Genomic DNA, 16,917 nt, shown 5'->3' with positions numbered 1-16,917 from the left:
TCCGGGAGCGCTCGGGCCCCTCCGGCGGGTGGGGCGGGACCGGCCCCGCCCAGGGGCGTGTCCGGGGCGTGTCCCCGCGGCCCCGCCCCGGCCCCGGTCCCGGCAGTCGACCAGTGTCGGCCATGGCGTCCCCGTCGCGGCGGCTGCAGACGAAGCCGGTGATCACCTGCCTCAAGAGCGTCCTGCTCACCTACACCTTCATCTTCTGGGTGAGCGCCCACCCCGCCCCGCCCAACACCCCGCGACAAGTCGCGGCCGCGCCGCTCTGTCGTGACAGTCGGTAGCCACGACAGCTTTCCCCTCTCCCCAGGTGTCGGGCATTGTGCTGCTGGCCGTGGGCGTCTGGGGCAGGGTGAGCCTGGCCGTCTACTTCTCCCTGCTGGACGAGAAGGCCACCAACGTCCCCTTCGTCCTGGTGGGCGCCGGCACTGTCGTTGTCCTCCTGGGCACCTTTGGCTGCTTTGCCACCTGCCGTGGCAGCACCTGGATGCTCAAGCTGGTGGGTGGCCCCAAACAGAGCAGGATGGGGTCCCATCCTCTCCTAATCCATCCTGACCTGTCCTGATCCATCCCAAAACGTCCCATCCTTCCCTACCCCATCCCTATCCCCTCCAATCCCAACTTACCCTGTTCAAACCCCCTCCCTACCACATCCAATCCTCTTTCAACTCCCCCTGTTCCAGCCCCGTTCCGTCCCATCTTACCCCGTTCCGTCCCATCCTATGCCATCCCATCCCATCTTACCCCATCCCATCCCGTCCTACCCCAACCAGTCCACCCCCTCCCATCCCACCCTTTCTGCCCGCAGTATGCCATGCTCCTGTCCCTCATCTTCCTCATCGTCCTGGTGGCTGCCGTCGTGGGTTTTGTCTTCAGGCACGAGGTGAGTCTGGGTGGCCGCTGCCATCTCGGAGTGAGTTTGATGCTGTTTTAACCCAAGTGCAGTTGCAGGTGTCGCTGGAGGGACAGAGGTGCTGCTGGGAGTGGTGCTTAGCTTAGCAGAAATGGTATTAAAACAGCCTAAAGAGGAGCTTGGTCCCTGTAAGGACCCAGAAGGATGAGCCTAGGTGCAGGGTCAGCCCAGCACAGCACACTGCCCCTCCACCAGAACTGGCAGAGTAACCCTGGACTGTAATTTCTGGCTCTGATCTATCTTCTGCAATAATTTCAGTAATTAAAGCTCCTCAGAGGGTTCCTGCGCCACAGAGCAGCCTGCTTGGGGGGGAGTTGGCACTGTGCAGGTCCTTGTTATTACATGCAGCATCCCTGCTGCCACAGTGCATCCAGCTGCCCTTTAATACAGCCTCTAATTGCCTGGTGGCTGGGAAGTGTCTGCTGGCCACAGCCGGAGTCATTCCTGCCATCATGGAGCGGTGACTAACGTGGGGATGTGGGTCCTGGAGCATAAGAGAGCACGGCACCACCACTGAGGCCTTTCTCCTGCAGATTAAGACAAACTTTGAGAGTAACCTGAACCTGGCCTTGGAGAACTACAACGTGACTGCGGATCGGCACAGCGAGGCCGTCGACACCATCCAGAGGACGGTGAGTACTCCAGGCTGGTGTCTGGCTGGCATCAGGTGGGAATGCTCCCCTCGCCCCAGGGTGTCCCCTGGGACCCCCCACGGCATCAGTGTCACTGTCATATGTGCACCATCTCACAGATGCTGGATGAGATCCTGCAGTTCCTGGAGAAGCAAGTTCCCTGGGAACCCATGGGAGTGGTGCTGGGACTAGGGGATCAGTGCCCTGGCGTGACCATGCTTCCCAAATGTGCTTCCCCCTCCAGCTGCAGTGCTGTGGGGTGCAGAACTACTCGGACTGGGAGAGGACTGAATACTTCAGCCAGAAGGGCATCCCCCAGAGCTGTTGCAAGAGGCCAAACGACTGCTCAGAGGAGGATCTGAAAGACCCAAACAAGGCCAAGCTGAAAGTGTTTGTGGATGTAAGTTAAGCTCAGAAGAATCCCACTGCCAGTCCTAGAGGCAGGGATGGGCAGGTGGAGAAGGGCTAGTCTGTCCCTGGGAGGCTTGAAAGGAGAACTGTTCTATCAATGCAGCTGGTCTGTGACCCAGAGACTCCCCTGGAGTGCAGGTAGGGGAAGGGTTTGGAGTCCCCCCACTCCTTCCTTGGAGGTCAGGGACCAGCTGGACCCAAGCACTGGCACTTGGGGCTGTGTGTTTTGGAGAACAGGTGAGTAAGGAAGTAGTTTCCCAGTAAAGTTTATTTCAGTAATGGTGACACCTCCCATTGGTGCAAAGTCCTGACCCAGTGGTGAGCACAGGTGACCTCATCCGGCAGGGATGGTTGGATGATGCAAGGCATGTTCCTCTGATGAGTCACCTTGCTCCTTGCTCAGTGCTCCTGCTGGGAGCAGCCCAAGGGCTGTGCTCCCCTTGAAGTGTCTGGGATGAGAGTCTGTCTGGGGCAGCACTGATAGGGAAATTGCTTTGCTGAGGTCAGGCAGCATGGGGGCAGCCAGAACCCCAGATCTGCCTGCACAGGAGCATCTTCACCTGGAGCTGTGGGTGCTCTGGGGAGGTGCTGCTTTGTACTCCTGGGAGTGAAAAGCACTGGACCCATATGCTTGCTTTCCCTCCTCTGCAGGGTTGTTTTTTCCTGGTAATGTCAACTATGGAGTCCAAAATGAGCATTGTGGCTGGAATCTCCTTTGGCATCGCATGTTTCCAGGTAAATCTCCCTTTCCAGGCTCAGGAGGAGTGCAGAATGAAGCTAGTGTGTCTCTGGAGGTATTTAATTTCAGTTCAAAGTCTGATGTGTACAAAAGGCACGGCCAGTTTCAGTCAGGGAGGAGCAGCTATTCCGCAGATTCCCCTTGGGTTTTATCTCACCACTGTGCAGGCTCCAGTCTCTTACACCCGGAGCTGAAGCACCAGTTCTCTTTCCATGAGCCCAGGTTATTTGGGAAGAGCTCCCCTCCGAAACCACTGACTTAAGGAAAACCAAACAGAGACAAACAAACTCCCTGTGCCTGCTCTTGTCACGGATCAAATTTGCGCCCTTTCTTTTCCTACCCACCAACCTCTCTTGTTATCAGGGAGGTGTTTTGGCATTGCTTCTGTGTGAGAGGGTCCCTGTGAGTACCCACGGGGCACCACTTGTGCTGGTGGCTGACACCCCACGTGCCACTCTACCCGGCCATTGTGTCCCCTCCCTCCTGCTCCGCAGCCTCTCCTTTACTTTATCCTGCAGGACACTTCCTGCGGGAGCCGCAGCAGCAGCCTGCTCGCCAGCCCTGCTCCGGGAGGCTTTATCCCGGCAGGAAACGAGAGGCCCCTGCCCCCAGCTCCGCCAGGCTGGGTGTTGGGCACACTGACGCTGCGGTGGGGTTTCCCATCGTGCCGAGGGTTTTCCGATGCACCGCTGCGGGAGCTGCAGAATGTGCAGCCGTCTCTCCTTTAGCTGGATTGGGGGAGCTTGCTGGGCTCTCGGTGCTAAGCAGCTGACCTTTGCTTTGGAGGGGCTTGAATTCACCCTCCCCTTGACCCAGCACACAGAGGCCATAACATGAGCATCAAGGCACTGCTGGCCAGGACCACTGACTGCCGGTGCTGGCGTGGGGAGAAGGAACCCTGCCAAGATACTCTGCTGTAATGAGTGTGTTGCCATGTGTTTTCCGTGCCGGACAGAGTGAACTGGGGGAGAGGCATGAGCTGACAGCCCTTGGCTGCAGCTTGTGCTACCAAGTGCTTTGGGAGAGCCTGGGAGATGTAGCTGCTCTGCTGTGCCCAGCCACTGGCCCCACGCTCCTCCTTGCTTGGGCTGTGGTTGCTGTGGGGTCACTGAGATGTGGCCGACACACAAATGGTGAACTCACACACACTCCCAGCTGCAAAAGTATCTCAGCTGATGGCAGACTTGGGAATTATGACCAGTTCCTAGCTTTTATTGCTCCTTCAGCAAGCCTTGCTGTCTGTGTGGCTGACAGGGACTCATTGTGCTGATGTGCCTCTAACTCCACTTGTGGAGGCCAGGCTTGTGCAGGACCTGTCCCTGAATGTCTGCATGGGTGCTGGGGGGCTGTGTTGTGATAACAGAGCATGTTGTGATAACAGTACCGTGTCCTTCAGATGCTGATGTGAGAACAGCAGCCTTGTTTCCCCACTGCCCTTGTAACAGGGAGAGGTACTGCCGTTCTCTGATGGCTGTGTAATTGGCTGTGACTCTTCTGATATCTGTGTAATCTCCACAATTACCATAAAACAGTAGATGCTTCATGAAGCAAAATGTAACGGGATGGGATGTGGAGCGTCTCTTGTGAGGAGCTTGTTTGGCTGGTGCCAGCCAGGATCCTCTGCTTCAGCCACATTCAGTGATTCCAAAGCAGGGCACAGCAGCCCCTGTTGTGGTTCGTAAACACCACTGTCCATCCTTGGATTTTATATAACTCCGGAGCAATTTGTCAGGTTTTTCTCCTTAGAACACCTCATCCTGGTTTTGGCTACCTCTGATACGTGGGATTTTTTTTCTCTTTTTCAGTTGATTGGCATCATTCTTGCCTGCTGCCTGTCCCGGTACATCACGAACAATCAGTATGAGATGGTGTAGCTGGCCCCCAGCACACTGTGCCTGTGGCTGGGTATGTCTGTGAGCTTAGTGGGCTGTCTCTGTATCCCTGGCTGCTGCCTGGTTGCCCCTGGGATAGGTGCACCATGTGTGGGGCATGTGCTTAGAGGGAACCTGCAAGACCGTGTCTCCTATGTCATTTTAAGCTGTGTATAAATCCATCCTGTCTGTTATCTCTCTGCTGTTGTGTGTTGCAGGGAATGCTCTCCATGGCTGAGGAGGATACCTCTACCTTCAGTTTTCCTTTGGATGCCACATTGTGAAATCTTGCTTTGAACTGACTGATCTTCTTCTCGACTAGCTCATAGAAACGAGTGCACCAGCTGTCCTAGTGTGCTCAGGGACTTGTCCTGACACTACTCTGCTGTGCCACCGCCTGGGATAATTAGTGTAGCTGTGGTGGTTACAGCCAGCATGTTCCTCCGGGCGCTGCAGCTCTTTCCTTGGCAGTGCAGAGTGCTGTGCCATGTCGAACCGACCCTGCTGGTGGCCTCGTGGGACTCACCGTGCTCATCTTCAGTGCCTCCATTGGGAAAGCGATGCTTCCCCTCCCCTCTGGCAGCCCTTTGAGATCCCCTTACTCTCTGGATGTGGTTGCTCTCGAGATGAGGCTGTTGCCCCATTAAAACACGGCCCTGCCTGCCTGAAGCCTTGGCTCTGCCAGGTCTTGGCTTGTCGCCAAGCTCTCTCTTATCCCTACCCTGGGTTTTATATATTTTTTTATAGTTGTACTTCTTGAAGTACAGGCTGTAGTGGTTCTTTTTAAGCTGTAGTGAGATTTGGTGATGTAGCTCCTGGTGCCTTTACCTTGGTAGGTGTCCTTGCACCGAGTCAGCTGTGACTTGACTGTCAGTATTATATGCTGCTTCAACTCATTTTATGTATTGAGTAGAACTCTTTTGTCCTGAGACACAATAAATATTAAGATATTTTACTCTATGAAACCTCCTTGACTTTTCTTTCATGTCCTAGAAATTCCTCTGCTTGAAGAGCAGCAATCCCCCCTGGGGGTGATCTGCTCACCCCGGGCCAGGCAGGAACCTCTGGCCGTTGCAGTTCGCATTCCTCCAACGTGCACTGGTGCACTTGTGTTTGCAAATAACTTCTGTAATTGAATTTTCTTCATAACAGAGGTTGTGTAACGGTGCTGAAGCAGAGGGCCTGGAGCATCCCAGCCCAGGAGCCAGGTGGGTAAGTTCAGCCCAGTGCAAACACGTGCATCCTTGGCTGGCCACTGTCTTGGAGAAAAGGGCAGGGCAGTGCTGGGCAGTCCCTAGCTGCTCCCCAGGGCAAGAAATGTGGATTTAAGCTTTTACGTTCCTTTGTTACTGCTCATCTTGTGGCTGTTTCATCAGCAAGCCTTTGCCTTGCCAAGCCTGATGCTGCAGTGATGTAGTGAAGTTCCTCTCTGCCAAGCTTGAGGGATTTTTGGGTCTCAAGCACTGAACTCAAATGGGCTGTGTCTGGCTGGATGCTGGGCTGCCTGTCCTGTTCCTGGAGAGGAGGCAGGTGTAAGCAGAGCAGTGAAGCCATGGGTAGCAGTGGTGGCCCTTTGTCAGTGTCACCACTCTGGCAAATGCTGCCTTGGTGCTGGGTGAGCTGTCCCAGCCCCGCCGCCCCACAGTGTGGACAATCACCCGCTACAGGTCAGCCTCCCTGCTGACGGAGGAACCTGGAGGGGAACACCCAAAATCCCTGTGTTGCACTTAACCCAGGTGAGTAAATCAAGACTGTTGTCAGCTCCTGGCAGGCTGAAAGCCTCCTGGCTTGGGATGGCAAGGCAGAGTGCATCAGAGTGTAGAAACTGGGCTGGAGACTGGCTGATAGCAATTAATGGATGGATGGAGACAGGGCAAGGACATGTGAGAAACAGAACCATATTTGGATAAACCCATCCTCATCTGAAAGCCTGCACAGAGGGAAAGACCTTGTCCTGCCCTGGTCTGTGCCTCTGCCTCCACAGGCAAATCCCTTCCCAGGGTGGCTGGACGACACCAGGTGGACAAGGATAGTGCCAGCAGAGGGTAACACAGGGAGCGTGGAGGTTTCCGAGCTGCTGCAGGAAAACCAGCATGGATTGTGCCAACCTGGGGAGTGTGGAGGCTTCTTCAGCCTACTCATCCCCATAGGCAGTGACAGCACTGTGGCCATCAGAGCGTGTGGATCTTACCTGGTTGAATAGCACCTACGCAGACAACTCACTTTAATTTGGAGAGATGTTTTGGAGGAACAGGCTTGTGCTTTGGGAGGTGCCAGGCAGACTTGGGACACTGCTGTCCTAGCAAAGGCATTGTATGCACCTTGGTCACCTGTCTGGACCCACTGAGCAGGGACAGAAGGGCTCTAGTTTCTTGCAGCAGCTATGGTTGGGTGGGTTTCACACATCTCCCACTGTGTTTGAACCTTTCCTCTCTGAGGGATAAATGTCTCAGGGGACTTGTCAGGCTTGGTGTCCCCAAAGCTGGTTGGTGTGGGGAGTTCTGCTGCACCATGCTCACAGTGTTTTAACCACATTGTCAGCACAGTCATGAACAGGGATGAAGGGAACTGCTCTGAAACTGTGCTTATGTCCCCATGGGAGATGCAGGAAGGTGAGGAGGGTCTGGCTCTGACTTCTCCTCCCTTCTCTGTATGTATGTTCTGGCCATGACAGTGTGTGATTCCTTGGTGACACAGAGAGGGTTTCACCTGGTGATACCTGTGGGATGTCAGAGCTCCTTGGCAGCAGCTGGTTCCCTGGGATGAGAGATTGAACCTGGGGCTGGTGTGAGCCCCCAGGCTGTGGGCAGAGGAAGGCTGCACAGGGGCACACAGGGATTTTGATGTCAAGGACTTACTTTTTCCCCTTGAGCATCAAGTTTTGGTAGCAGAGCTGGAGACAGCTAGTCACCCTTGGGTACTTCACACCCTCTGCTCCCTCTCATTTTGGATGCTTGGTTCCTCAGGGAGCTCCTTGTGCCAGCTCCTTCCTCTGCCTGTGCTGAGACAACTCCAGAGGGGACTGGTGGCACCCCTGAGCTGTCAGTAACAACTACTGAACACATCAGAGCATGCTGGAACAGGGGGTCAGGACATGCTGAACAACCACCAGCGCCATCAGAGAGCAAATTAGGGACCTCTGCACGTTCCCAGTGAGGTGAGCACCGACAGACCCAGTACCTGAGTTATGGATGCTCATGACAAGGCAGCCAAGCAATTAGATCACTTCTCAGACCCATTAAGCATCAGACTGAGACTAAAAGACTTTCCATTTTCTTTGCAATCACTCATACAAGACGTTTATTGTTTGCCTCTCGCTGCTCAGCATGGTGGCAACGCACTCGAGCGCAGCCTCACCCAGCCCCGCCGGAGCAGTGCAGGATGCCGGGGGGATACAACGGTGAGGGTGCCACAGTCGGCAGATTTGCACCTCACTGGACATCAAACAGGTAGTGACCTGCTGTTGGCTGTGTCAGGATGCATCTAGCTGGGTGGTGGCGTGGCGGGCGGGTGTGGGGCAGCACTTGAGCGGTGGGTGCTACACCCTGCCCAGCATGCGCGCAATCCACCAGTTGCAGGGCATGATGATCCGGCAGATGACCCTCCCGCCCTGGTAGCAGTAGGGGTAGGGGTAGTAGCCCAGGAGGGGCTCGCAGACCCGCCGGCAGTAGCGGTTGGCACGGCGGCACTGGGCACAGCAGTAGCCTCGCTCGTCCCACAGGGGATGGAACTCCAGCCCATTCTCTGACTGCGGGGAAGAGGCAGAGTCAGTGCAGTGAGGGCAGTGTGCGGCTGAGGCACCCCGGGGGCATGGACAGGACATCCTGGGAAGGCAGCCAGGGCACCCCAGAGGCATGGGCAGAGCACCCCAGGAACATAGACAAGGTACTCTAGAGGCATGGACAGGGCATTCCAAGGAGCATGGACAGGACATCCCAAGGAGCATAGCTAGGACACTGTGGGAGCATGGCCAAGATACCCCAGGGTTGTGGCCAGGGCACCCCAGATCATGGGCAGGGCACCCCAGGGTGGGATTCTCTCACTCACATAGTCATTGACGGGCAGGTCCTCCTCAGTGAGCTGTCGTGCCCGGCGCTTGGGCCCCAGCTGTGCATCCTTCTCCACCTCATGCTCACTCCCCCCATCCAACCAGCTCTGGTTGTCTATGAGCAGTTCAGGGTCTTCTTCTTCTGCCCCTTCGAGGTTGGCCAGCTCAGGAGCTACAGGAAGAGCCCAAATGTTGCTGTCAACAACTACAGAGCAGAGGGACAAAAGCTGCAGCAAGAACTAATGTGTCTACCAGAATTTGGTGCCAAGGTACAGAAAACACCCATCAGGAAATCAGTACTCCATTTCCTCCTGCTCTCACCCAGCCCGGGAGAAGGGCTGTAGGAGGAAATGGCCCATTCCATCCCCATGGCCATGGGTGATGGGTGTCTGTGGGTGCTGTTGGCACCTCCTGCATGAGGCTGTGGGTGTGTAGAAGCACATCCTCATGGTGGGATCTGCTGCGGTGAGGTGGATTTGTAGATACAGCACTCATAGCTTGGGTAAGACCCACAGCAGCATTAATTTCCTTTGCTGGGGGAGATGCCAGGAAGCCTCGGGACACTGCTGTCCTGGCAAAGGCATTGGATGCACCTTGGTGACCCAGTTGGACCCACTGACCTGGGACACAAGTGCTGCTGCAGACGGGGTCTAACAGCAGGGATGAGGGAGCAGAAGGGGGTCAAGTCAAGGATACCAGCCTCCCTCTGCACCAAGGATCTCTGATGCCCACCTGCCCTCAGGACCACAGGTGGCTGGTACCTGTTGGGGACATGATGTGGCTCTGTGGCTGCAGAGCAGAGGGAGTTTTCTCAGTAGGGAGTTTTAAACTAGCTCATTCGGCTGGAAGTGGGTTAGAGAGAGTGGGTAATTACACCGGCAGATCTCAGAGGCCACAACCTCTGTGAGGGCTGTGTAGTGAGCAGCTGGAGGTGGCAACCCCGCCGTGTGATTTAGATGCAGATGTCTGCTCACACTCTGATGTTCATGCGGTGTCGAGAATTTAGGCGTCCCAGTTTCCAGCAGCGCTGGTTTCTTTGCAGGTACAAAGGATTGGGTTTTTTTTCCCTTGTTATGAGGAGGGTGGCCACTCTGCAAAGTGCAGGTCAGTGGGGAGCTGGCAGAGACAAGCGCTTTGCAGAGAGAAACTTCAGCCCCTGCTATTACACTGGGCGAGATCTCCTGTGGTCATGGGCAACACTGTGTTTGTGTCTGAGATGTACAGCAAGGCTGTGAAAATGGGTTCCCACCATGTCACAGTGGGGGACACGGCAGGGGGGCCACAAGTGTGTGACAGAGCTGCTCCTGGTGAGAGGGTTCAAGAGTACCTTGGGGAGGAGATGGCTCCTTGTACCTGCTATTGGTGTGGGGTGGATCCAGAAGATGGTCACATTTCTGCAGATGTCAAAAATTTTGGAGCTCTTCAGGAATTCCTTGTTCTGAATGGGCTTTTCCCCAGGCACCCAGACTACAGACTGCTCAAAGTAGGTGGTGGTGATTTCTTCTCCCTGGAAAAAGAGCAAGATTTGGCCCTGGCATGGTCATCCACATGGGAGACACCCTCTCCCCCCACACTGGCTGCTTCTATTTCCCTTGGCTTACCCAGAGGTACCTCTCCCCTCCCAGAGAGCATCTGGACTTTATCTGCCTTAGCTCATGGTGCTCTCTGGGTGCACACAAAGTACCCAACTGGTCCTCACATGGGGACAAAGAAAGCCTTGTCTTTCCTGTCCACCTTCAGTCAAAACCACTATGCTCTCTCCTCTCCTGGTTGATCATCCAAAGGCCTTCTCCTGTGCAGTCCCCACTATCTAGAAGAGCCTTCTGAAGCACCCCAACTCATTCAAACACAAGATTAAAACATCTCCGCTCTGCTTTGCTCTTAGTACTTAATCCCTCTCTCCTTCTGCTACTGATTTTGTGATCGAACACTTTAATTTATTCCTCACAGAAATTCTTTGCACGGCTGTATTCTGTAATTTATACCACATGTCTCTGTCGTTGCATTAGTCCATGGTGTGTTTTGGCAGACACTTAGGGAGGGAGATATATAAAGATTATTGGATGGATCTGCACTGAGCTCTCTGCCAAGGCAACGTTGTCTATGTTGTTGGTGGTAGCCCATAGAGCAAGCTGGCAAAAGGCATTTTTCTCTCAGAAGGCGTCTGGAGCTGTATATCTCTCTCACAGAGTTTTTTTCTTATGACTTTGGGAAGACACAGGAAGGAGCCAACAAAACCTGACCCAGTCTGGGTCGTTTTTGGATTCTCTGGTAGAAGCTGTGGGGTTGGGGCGGTGCTGCTTGCAGCACCTGGCAGCGTGCAGGCTCTGAGAAGAGATGGCTAGAGCTTAAATCTACATTTATCTCACTGGGTTTTACATTTCAGCTCTCTACCCGGGGCGATGTTCTGCTAAAGCCTGGGAAGTCATATCCCTTTTATGATGGTAGCTGAAAAGATCTATTAGCTTCTTAGGGCATAATCAAAGAATCGGTGTCTGGGAATTTGGGTCATGATTCAGGGAAATGTTTCTGCCCACGCTTCGTTTCAAACACATGTCCTGCTGGTGTTTTATCTGCGGCAGCATCCTTGGGGGGGATTCAATCTGCTAACACCCACCGTCTCTCAAATGGGGAGGCAGGAAGGCTGTGCCACCACAGGGGCCTTGGGGATGGGGACAGGGCCAGGGGACAACTGCCATCAAAGGACTGAGCCATCACTCCGGGGTCAGAGAGGGGTTAAAATAGGGAGTCCAACACCTTTTTCCATGCAGCATGCAAAATGTGAGGCTCCTTGCAGCAGGATGCAGTGGGCAAAAGATAAATTGATGCAGGAAGCAACCAGGCACATCAGTGGGAGGAAAGCCCATGCAGGGAAGCGGCCCCAGCCTGGTGCTTCCCACCTCTCAGGTCTGTACACCAAGAGTTTTCTCAAATCGCATTTCCTAGAAGTGGCTGCTCTTTTAAATCCCTTACTTCTGCCTCATTCTGCTTGAGAACACGAGGCTCAAACCTGCGAGAAAACAATTTGATTGACTTTTTGGTGCCTGCTAATCCTGAGCTGCCTTGCGACCTTTTGACTACAACAGGATTATTGTTCTTGATCTCCGGTATTGTGCTGAGAGGTTTTTGTCTGTCGCTGTCTAATCCCGTCTCTTTTCACTTGTTTTTATAAGCAATCCTCTGAAATAAGAGCATTTTATGAAGCGATCACAGCTCATTATTTCTTTATTGCAGCCTCTCTGGGAAGGCTGGCGCAGATGGGAGGGTGGCAGGAATGGCAGCCACTCTCCTATGCCAGGGAGAGGAGTGAGTTTCACTGGGGACAGAGGTGCTCTGTTTTATTCACCTACCTCAAGCTCAGGGATCTTGGCCTCTGTCGTCTCAGGTAGGACTTTAGTCTGAGTTTTGATGAAACACTTTTGAAGTCCCACAAAGAAGATGCCGGTTATTCCCTGCAGGATCAAAGCAAACACTCAAAAAGCAGTCAGGGCAAAGAGGAGGACGAATAACCCATTGTACAGAAGGTACAGCTGGAGGAGGACTTAGTCATATTTTTGATGTTGATGTTTTTGTGCCACCTCTGTTCCACAGTGGTGCTAAGATGCACTAACAGGTTCTCCTAAGCGATATTGCATTTTATGGTTTGGGAGAACTGGGATTTTTGTAAATATTTTAAAGCAGGTAGTCATAAAATTTTACTCCGCTCCCCTTCTCCTTATAACTATCATGAGCTCTCATTATCATAAATAAAAATATGCAGAATAGCATCTGACCGTTATGGTTATATGAACATTCATCCCCTAGTTCCTGCTAGGCTATTAGCTCAAAATTTTGCCATATGTCACTGCACAGGGTATTTCCCTACAAATTTTAATTAGGTTTCAGAGAGAGCCTACAACAATGTCATGAGGTTTTAATGCTCTCCAGACAGATGAATGTACTGGGCTTGGATAGACTGATGATGATTGTGTTCCTTTGCAAGGGTAAATCCAATAACCAGATCTTGCTTGAAGATATATTTTGTTGGAACTGAACCATACTACTATAAATACCAGTGGAAGCTTATGCAGGTACACATCTTCTTTCCTTTGAGAATATCCCCAGAGTCTGAGCATTTCTCTCCCTGATGCAGGAGCAAACAGTCCTGGGACTTGCTTCAGTGATTCCACAGCACACTAAGGGGTCCCATCAGTCCTGCTGAAAGACTGGGGGGTCTCAGGGACAAACTGCCACACTCACATTTTTGAAGTCATGGATCTCCAGGATTTCCTCGCTGCCATTCCCACTGGTGAAGGTCTCTGTCCTGGCAAGGGGGTCAATCTCCATCACAATCTTCTTCTTCTCACCGTTGCTGAAGAACGTGTGTTCCATATCATAGACCTGTAAGGGCCAAAGTCACACAGGGGTCAGCTCAGCACCCCTCCCAGTTTCACATGCTGCCCAGTGGGTGAACAGGTTGGTGCTGGGTATCCTGCCATGGCTACTTCCTCACATGGCGGCTCTGAGCCAAAGCAACCTTCTGGATAGCACAAGGAGAGGCAGCTCCCTGGTGCAAGGGCTCAGCAGAAGGTCAACATGCAGCCAGAATGAGGGGTAACTTGTCTGTCAAGCCTGGGATGTGCCAAACCTAGGAACAGATGCTCATCCCACACTTGCACCAGGAGCTTTGCCACAGCTCAGCTCTTGCTGGTGCTTTCTGTGGCATGAGCCTGGTTACATCCCAGGTGGGACTGAAGTCCTGAACCCAAGGGGACCTCATTTTCCCTTCTCCCTGCTTTGCTTGCTGCATCACTGTCTCCCTGTCTCTCTTGCTCCATCACTGCATCCCCGTCTTGCTTACTCCAATCACTGTGTCCTCAGCTCACTCGCTCCATCTCTGTGCCTTCTGTTTTTCCTGGAAAGGCAGAGGTAAGAGCCTCTCTCTGCCTGGAGGAGATCAAGGATCGCCTGCGGATCAAAGACCTCCTTGAGGGCTGCTGAAGAGCTTCGGGGCGTAGCAGCCGGCTTCCCGGCGGCATTCCTCCCCACGGGGAGCCGGGGTGAGCAGCGCCGGAGGGAGCAGCCCTCCCCTCCTCGCAGGTGCTCGCCGCACTCAGCCAGCCCGGCAACCCTCCAGTCTCTGCGGATGCCTGACCCTTAAAGGATGAGTAGTGGCAGATGCTATTTGAAGCACAAAAATTATCCTGCTGGCGCAGCGTGAGCTGGCGAGCCTCAGGGAGTCTTGTTTTCCCGGTGCTGTGTGGAAGCAAAGGGCTTGTGCAAAACCCCTCAAGTCCACCGGGCAGGGAGGAGGGATGGAGGCACGGTGATGGGAAAGCCCTGTTAATCCCCTGGTATGGCCATGGAGCCAGGGAAGGAGCAACCTGGCCCCACTGATGTGGGGCAGGGGCTCTGCCTTCAGTGCCAACCCAACCCCCCTTTCACAGTCTCCTGATTCCTGCACATACCTTCCCATTTGGGGGGTTCAAAGTCTCTTAGCAATGTTTCCAGCATCAGCATAACCCATCTTGCATCCACCTGGGCACAGAACCAGCTGTGGGAACCACTAGGTACCTTCACCCCTGCTCAAAGGTTAGAGGAGTGATATGCACCTTGGCAGTGATGAGCATCTCCTGTTGGTCTGCAAGAAGCTTTTACAAAGATATATAGCTCTCAATGGATTTTATGATATGGTAAAAACAGTCTGAAGCCTAAAATGGCTGTAAGGCTGCTAGTTTTGACTGACAAAATGTGCATGGTGCCATGAATCATTTCTAGGACAGCAGGATCCCAGGTGGCACCGTACCTTCGAGTGCCTCTCCATTTACAAAGAATTACTTTGGCCAGTGCAGTGTCCAGCTAACCCACTTGGGCTTTGCCAGCTCCGTGCTATTCAGGGAGCTGTGAGATGTTTTCTAGGGCTAAAAATGACACTTTCTGGTGAGCCCTGCGAGGCTGTGATGAAAACCCCTTGTTAGCTGCATCATCTGCTGTGCCTGCTGGCACAGGTGCTGCCTTGCAGGGGGCACAGCCACGTCCAAGGCAACCCCTCGGAGGGACAACTTTTCTTTCAAGTTTTTTTTCCCACACTCTGGTTACATTACGGGAGCTTGAAGGGTTTCTTGTTCTTTGAAGAGTTTAATTCCCCTTGGTTTATATTTTTGAGTGTTAGGAAGTTCCAGTCTCCCCCATCCTGCTTTTCCCCAAGTGCTCCTGGGTCAGCTGGAGAAGACATTGCCCTGCAGCCATAGGGACACAGCAGTGCTGGACACTGGGAGTGTCAGCATGCAGCTCCACTGCAGGAGCATCTCTGCTTTCCTGTGACCTCACACTCCACTTGTCTGCCCATCAGGTGTTGGGGAGGGCTGGATGGACTCCATCCTTCACCAGTGCCCGACGGTGAGGATGCCAAGGACTGGTGTTCTGGATATGCTTTCTGAGACTGGCAATGTCTCTGTGCTGCCAAGGGAAATCCTCCCCTCCAGGGGTTAACAACCTCTTCCCCTCATGGCTGGCATGACCTCTGTTTTTCTAGGAACAGTAGAGACTTTATAACCATCTTGGCAGGATCCTGGAGGCACATCTGGCTTTTATTGCTTTTTCTTTTATTTTGGGGGGTATTTATTTCTATTTGCTGATAAGAAGACAAAGTTTCCAGCAAGCAGGGTGCTTCCTCTGCCTGGCAGGAGGGCAGCCTGGCTGGGCTGGAGCAGCTCTGGCGTGGGGTAGGGAGGAGAGAGGAGTTGCCAGCATGGGAAACAGGCTGCCTTGGCTGCACATGGGAATTTTGTAGACGTTCTTGAGAGTTGTCAAAACCTGCTGGCGCCAGGGTGCAAAGTGGGGCCTCCTGGATGAGCATGGAAATTCAAAGGAAAGGAGAATGAGGGGTACTGGGCAGGCTGTTAGCTTCAAGGTTAAGGGCTTTACTTGGGGTATGGGATAAAAAAAGAGTTTTGGCAGAATTGTCAGGATGTTGGGTGGCAGCAGGCAGAGATGGACAGGAGATGCACAGTCCTGCTGCCACCCCAACATGCTCGGCACTACAGCAGTGTCCGTCTGGAGCTGGGAATAAAAGAGCCCAATCCAGTATAGCAGGAGCTCCTCCAGAAGCTAATCTGTCTCACCATCCCCTCACATTGCAGACACATTAAAGTAAGAAATATAATCCATGACAATCAATCACCACTGCGTCCTGGCTTTCTCTCCTCTCTATGCAGTGGCATAATGACTTTTCCACCGTTTTCTGGCAAGATAATTGAAATGAAATGGAAAATATTTTCTTACTTGTCATAAAATTTGCTGCCGGTGAAATAAGAGTAACTTTAACTCTTTGTGGCGTAGCTCCCACCCCCTGTAATTGTCAACTGGGGAAAGAATGCGGTGGCAGGGAAAAAACTCAGCCTGTATTAAGTAAAAGCTAGTTATGAATAATACAGAGATTTTTAAAAGTGCCATGAATACTTGTGGTCTGAGAAAATGCACTTTGTGAAGTTGCTTGGGTTTTGGGGAGTAGTTAAAAGTTTCAGGGGTTAAGGGAAGGAGGACAACTCTGTCCGGGGAAACAAGGCTTTGAAATGCTGTATCAAAGAGTTTTTACTTACTTTTCTGGGTGTTGGGTTCCAGAGGTATTTGACACCAAAAAATATCAGAATAAGAGAAAGGAGCAGCACACTGAGGAGCAGTCCACAGAGCTGGTACCTGGGGCAGCTCTTCTTCCGCGGCTTGGCTGCTTCTGCCTAGTTAATGACAAAACAGTGATAGCCAGGGTGTGCCGAGGATTCGAGGAGGGAGGACACGCACGCATCAGACATTTGTGGTGCTGCAGAGATGGAGGGGGGCAAGGCAAGCCATGAACTTACGTCCAGAAAGCGGCAGTGCTCCGGGCTCTCCCGAGCCGTCCCTCCCATGGTCTCCTCCGTGTGCGACGACGCCAGCCCGCTCCGAGGTGGAGTTAGGCTCTGTCTGCACAGGCGGTGGGAAGGCTGGGTCACGGCCGCCCCCACGGAGGTGCAGCCAGCTTTCCCCACAGCCTGCGGGGCCCCAGGCGCTCCCACAGCGCTCCTGTCTGCAGGGCACAAGCCATTCCCACGCTGCTGGACACGAGCCCACGTGAAGCTTCACAGCGCGGTCGGTGTCTGTCACATACGTCCAGGGTCACATTTTTGGTTTAATCTCTGCTTCCTGCCTGCCCTGTTGCCCATGCACCAACGGCTGGAGGTGCCCAGGCTGTGCAAATGCCGCCAGTCCCCCCGAAGCTTGGGGATGTGGGCACTGCTGCAGTCGGGGCTGCTTACATCTGTTTGTGCATGAGAGTGGGGCTCTGC

General features: G+C 53.4%; 2 protein-coding genes across 3 annotated transcripts; one reads left to right on the top strand and one right to left on the bottom strand.

The window, feature by feature from the left end:
• Positions 1 to 92: 92 nt before the first annotated feature.
• TSPAN6 (tetraspanin 6) lies at positions 93 to 5,531 on the top strand. Of its 2 annotated transcripts, XM_032701872.1 has the most exons (8): positions 93 to 209; positions 311 to 499; positions 809 to 883; positions 1,447 to 1,545; positions 1,790 to 1,945; positions 2,608 to 2,691; positions 4,501 to 4,600; positions 4,785 to 5,531. In XM_032701872.1, the coding sequence occupies exons 1-7, from the start codon at positions 123 to 125 to the stop codon at positions 4,567 to 4,569; spliced, it is 759 nt and encodes a 252-aa protein (XP_032557763.1). In that variant the 5' UTR covers positions 93 to 122; the 3' UTR covers positions 4,570 to 4,600; positions 4,785 to 5,531. The 2 variants fall into 2 exon arrangements, with proteins under 2 accessions (XP_032557763.1, XP_032557764.1); XM_032701873.1 differs by lacking the exon at positions 809 to 883 and having other exon boundaries at positions 99 to 209.
• A 2,350-nt stretch (positions 5,532 to 7,881) lies between these two features.
• TNMD (tenomodulin) lies at positions 7,882 to 16,500 on the bottom strand. The gene is made up of 7 exons (XM_032702070.1): positions 16,453 to 16,500; positions 16,195 to 16,329; positions 12,854 to 12,994; positions 11,965 to 12,066; positions 9,968 to 10,121; positions 8,614 to 8,786; positions 7,882 to 8,314 (listed from the first exon to the last, which is right to left on the bottom strand). The coding sequence occupies exons 1-7, from the start codon at positions 16,498 to 16,500 to the stop codon at positions 8,105 to 8,107; spliced, it is 963 nt and encodes a 320-aa protein (XP_032557961.1). The 3' UTR covers positions 7,882 to 8,104.
• Positions 16,501 to 16,917: the final 417 nt, after the last annotated feature.

This window comes from Chiroxiphia lanceolata, chromosome 14 (genome assembly GCF_009829145.1).
Source record: "Chiroxiphia lanceolata isolate bChiLan1 chromosome 14, bChiLan1.pri, whole genome shotgun sequence".
NCBI lineage: Eukaryota > Metazoa > Chordata > Aves > Passeriformes > Pipridae > Chiroxiphia > Chiroxiphia lanceolata.
This window is presented reverse-complemented; position numbering and strand designations above follow the sequence as displayed.

Coding starts and splice junctions, on each gene's coding strand:
- TSPAN6 (XM_032701872.1), top strand. CDS start 123: ATGGCGTCCCCGTCGCGGCGGCTGCAGACGAAGCCGGTGATCACCTGC. Junction 210..310: donor CCTACACCTTCATCTTCTGG/GTGAGCGCCCAC, acceptor CCCTCTCCCCAG/GTGTCGGGCATTGTGCTGCT. Junction 1,946..2,607: donor AGCTGAAAGTGTTTGTGGAT/GTAAGTTAAGCT, acceptor CCTCCTCTGCAG/GGTTGTTTTTTCCTGGTAAT.
- TNMD (XM_032702070.1), bottom strand. CDS start 16,500: ATGGGAGGGACGGCTCGGGAGAGCCCGGAGCACTGCCGCTTTCTGGAC. Junction 12,995..16,194: donor GGAACCCAACACCCAGAAAA/GTAAGTAAAAAC, acceptor TGGCCCTTACAG/GTCTATGATATGGAACACAC. Junction 10,122..11,964: donor CCAAGATCCCTGAGCTTGAG/GTAGGTGAATAA, acceptor CTCTTTTTCCAG/GGAGAAGAAATCACCACCAC.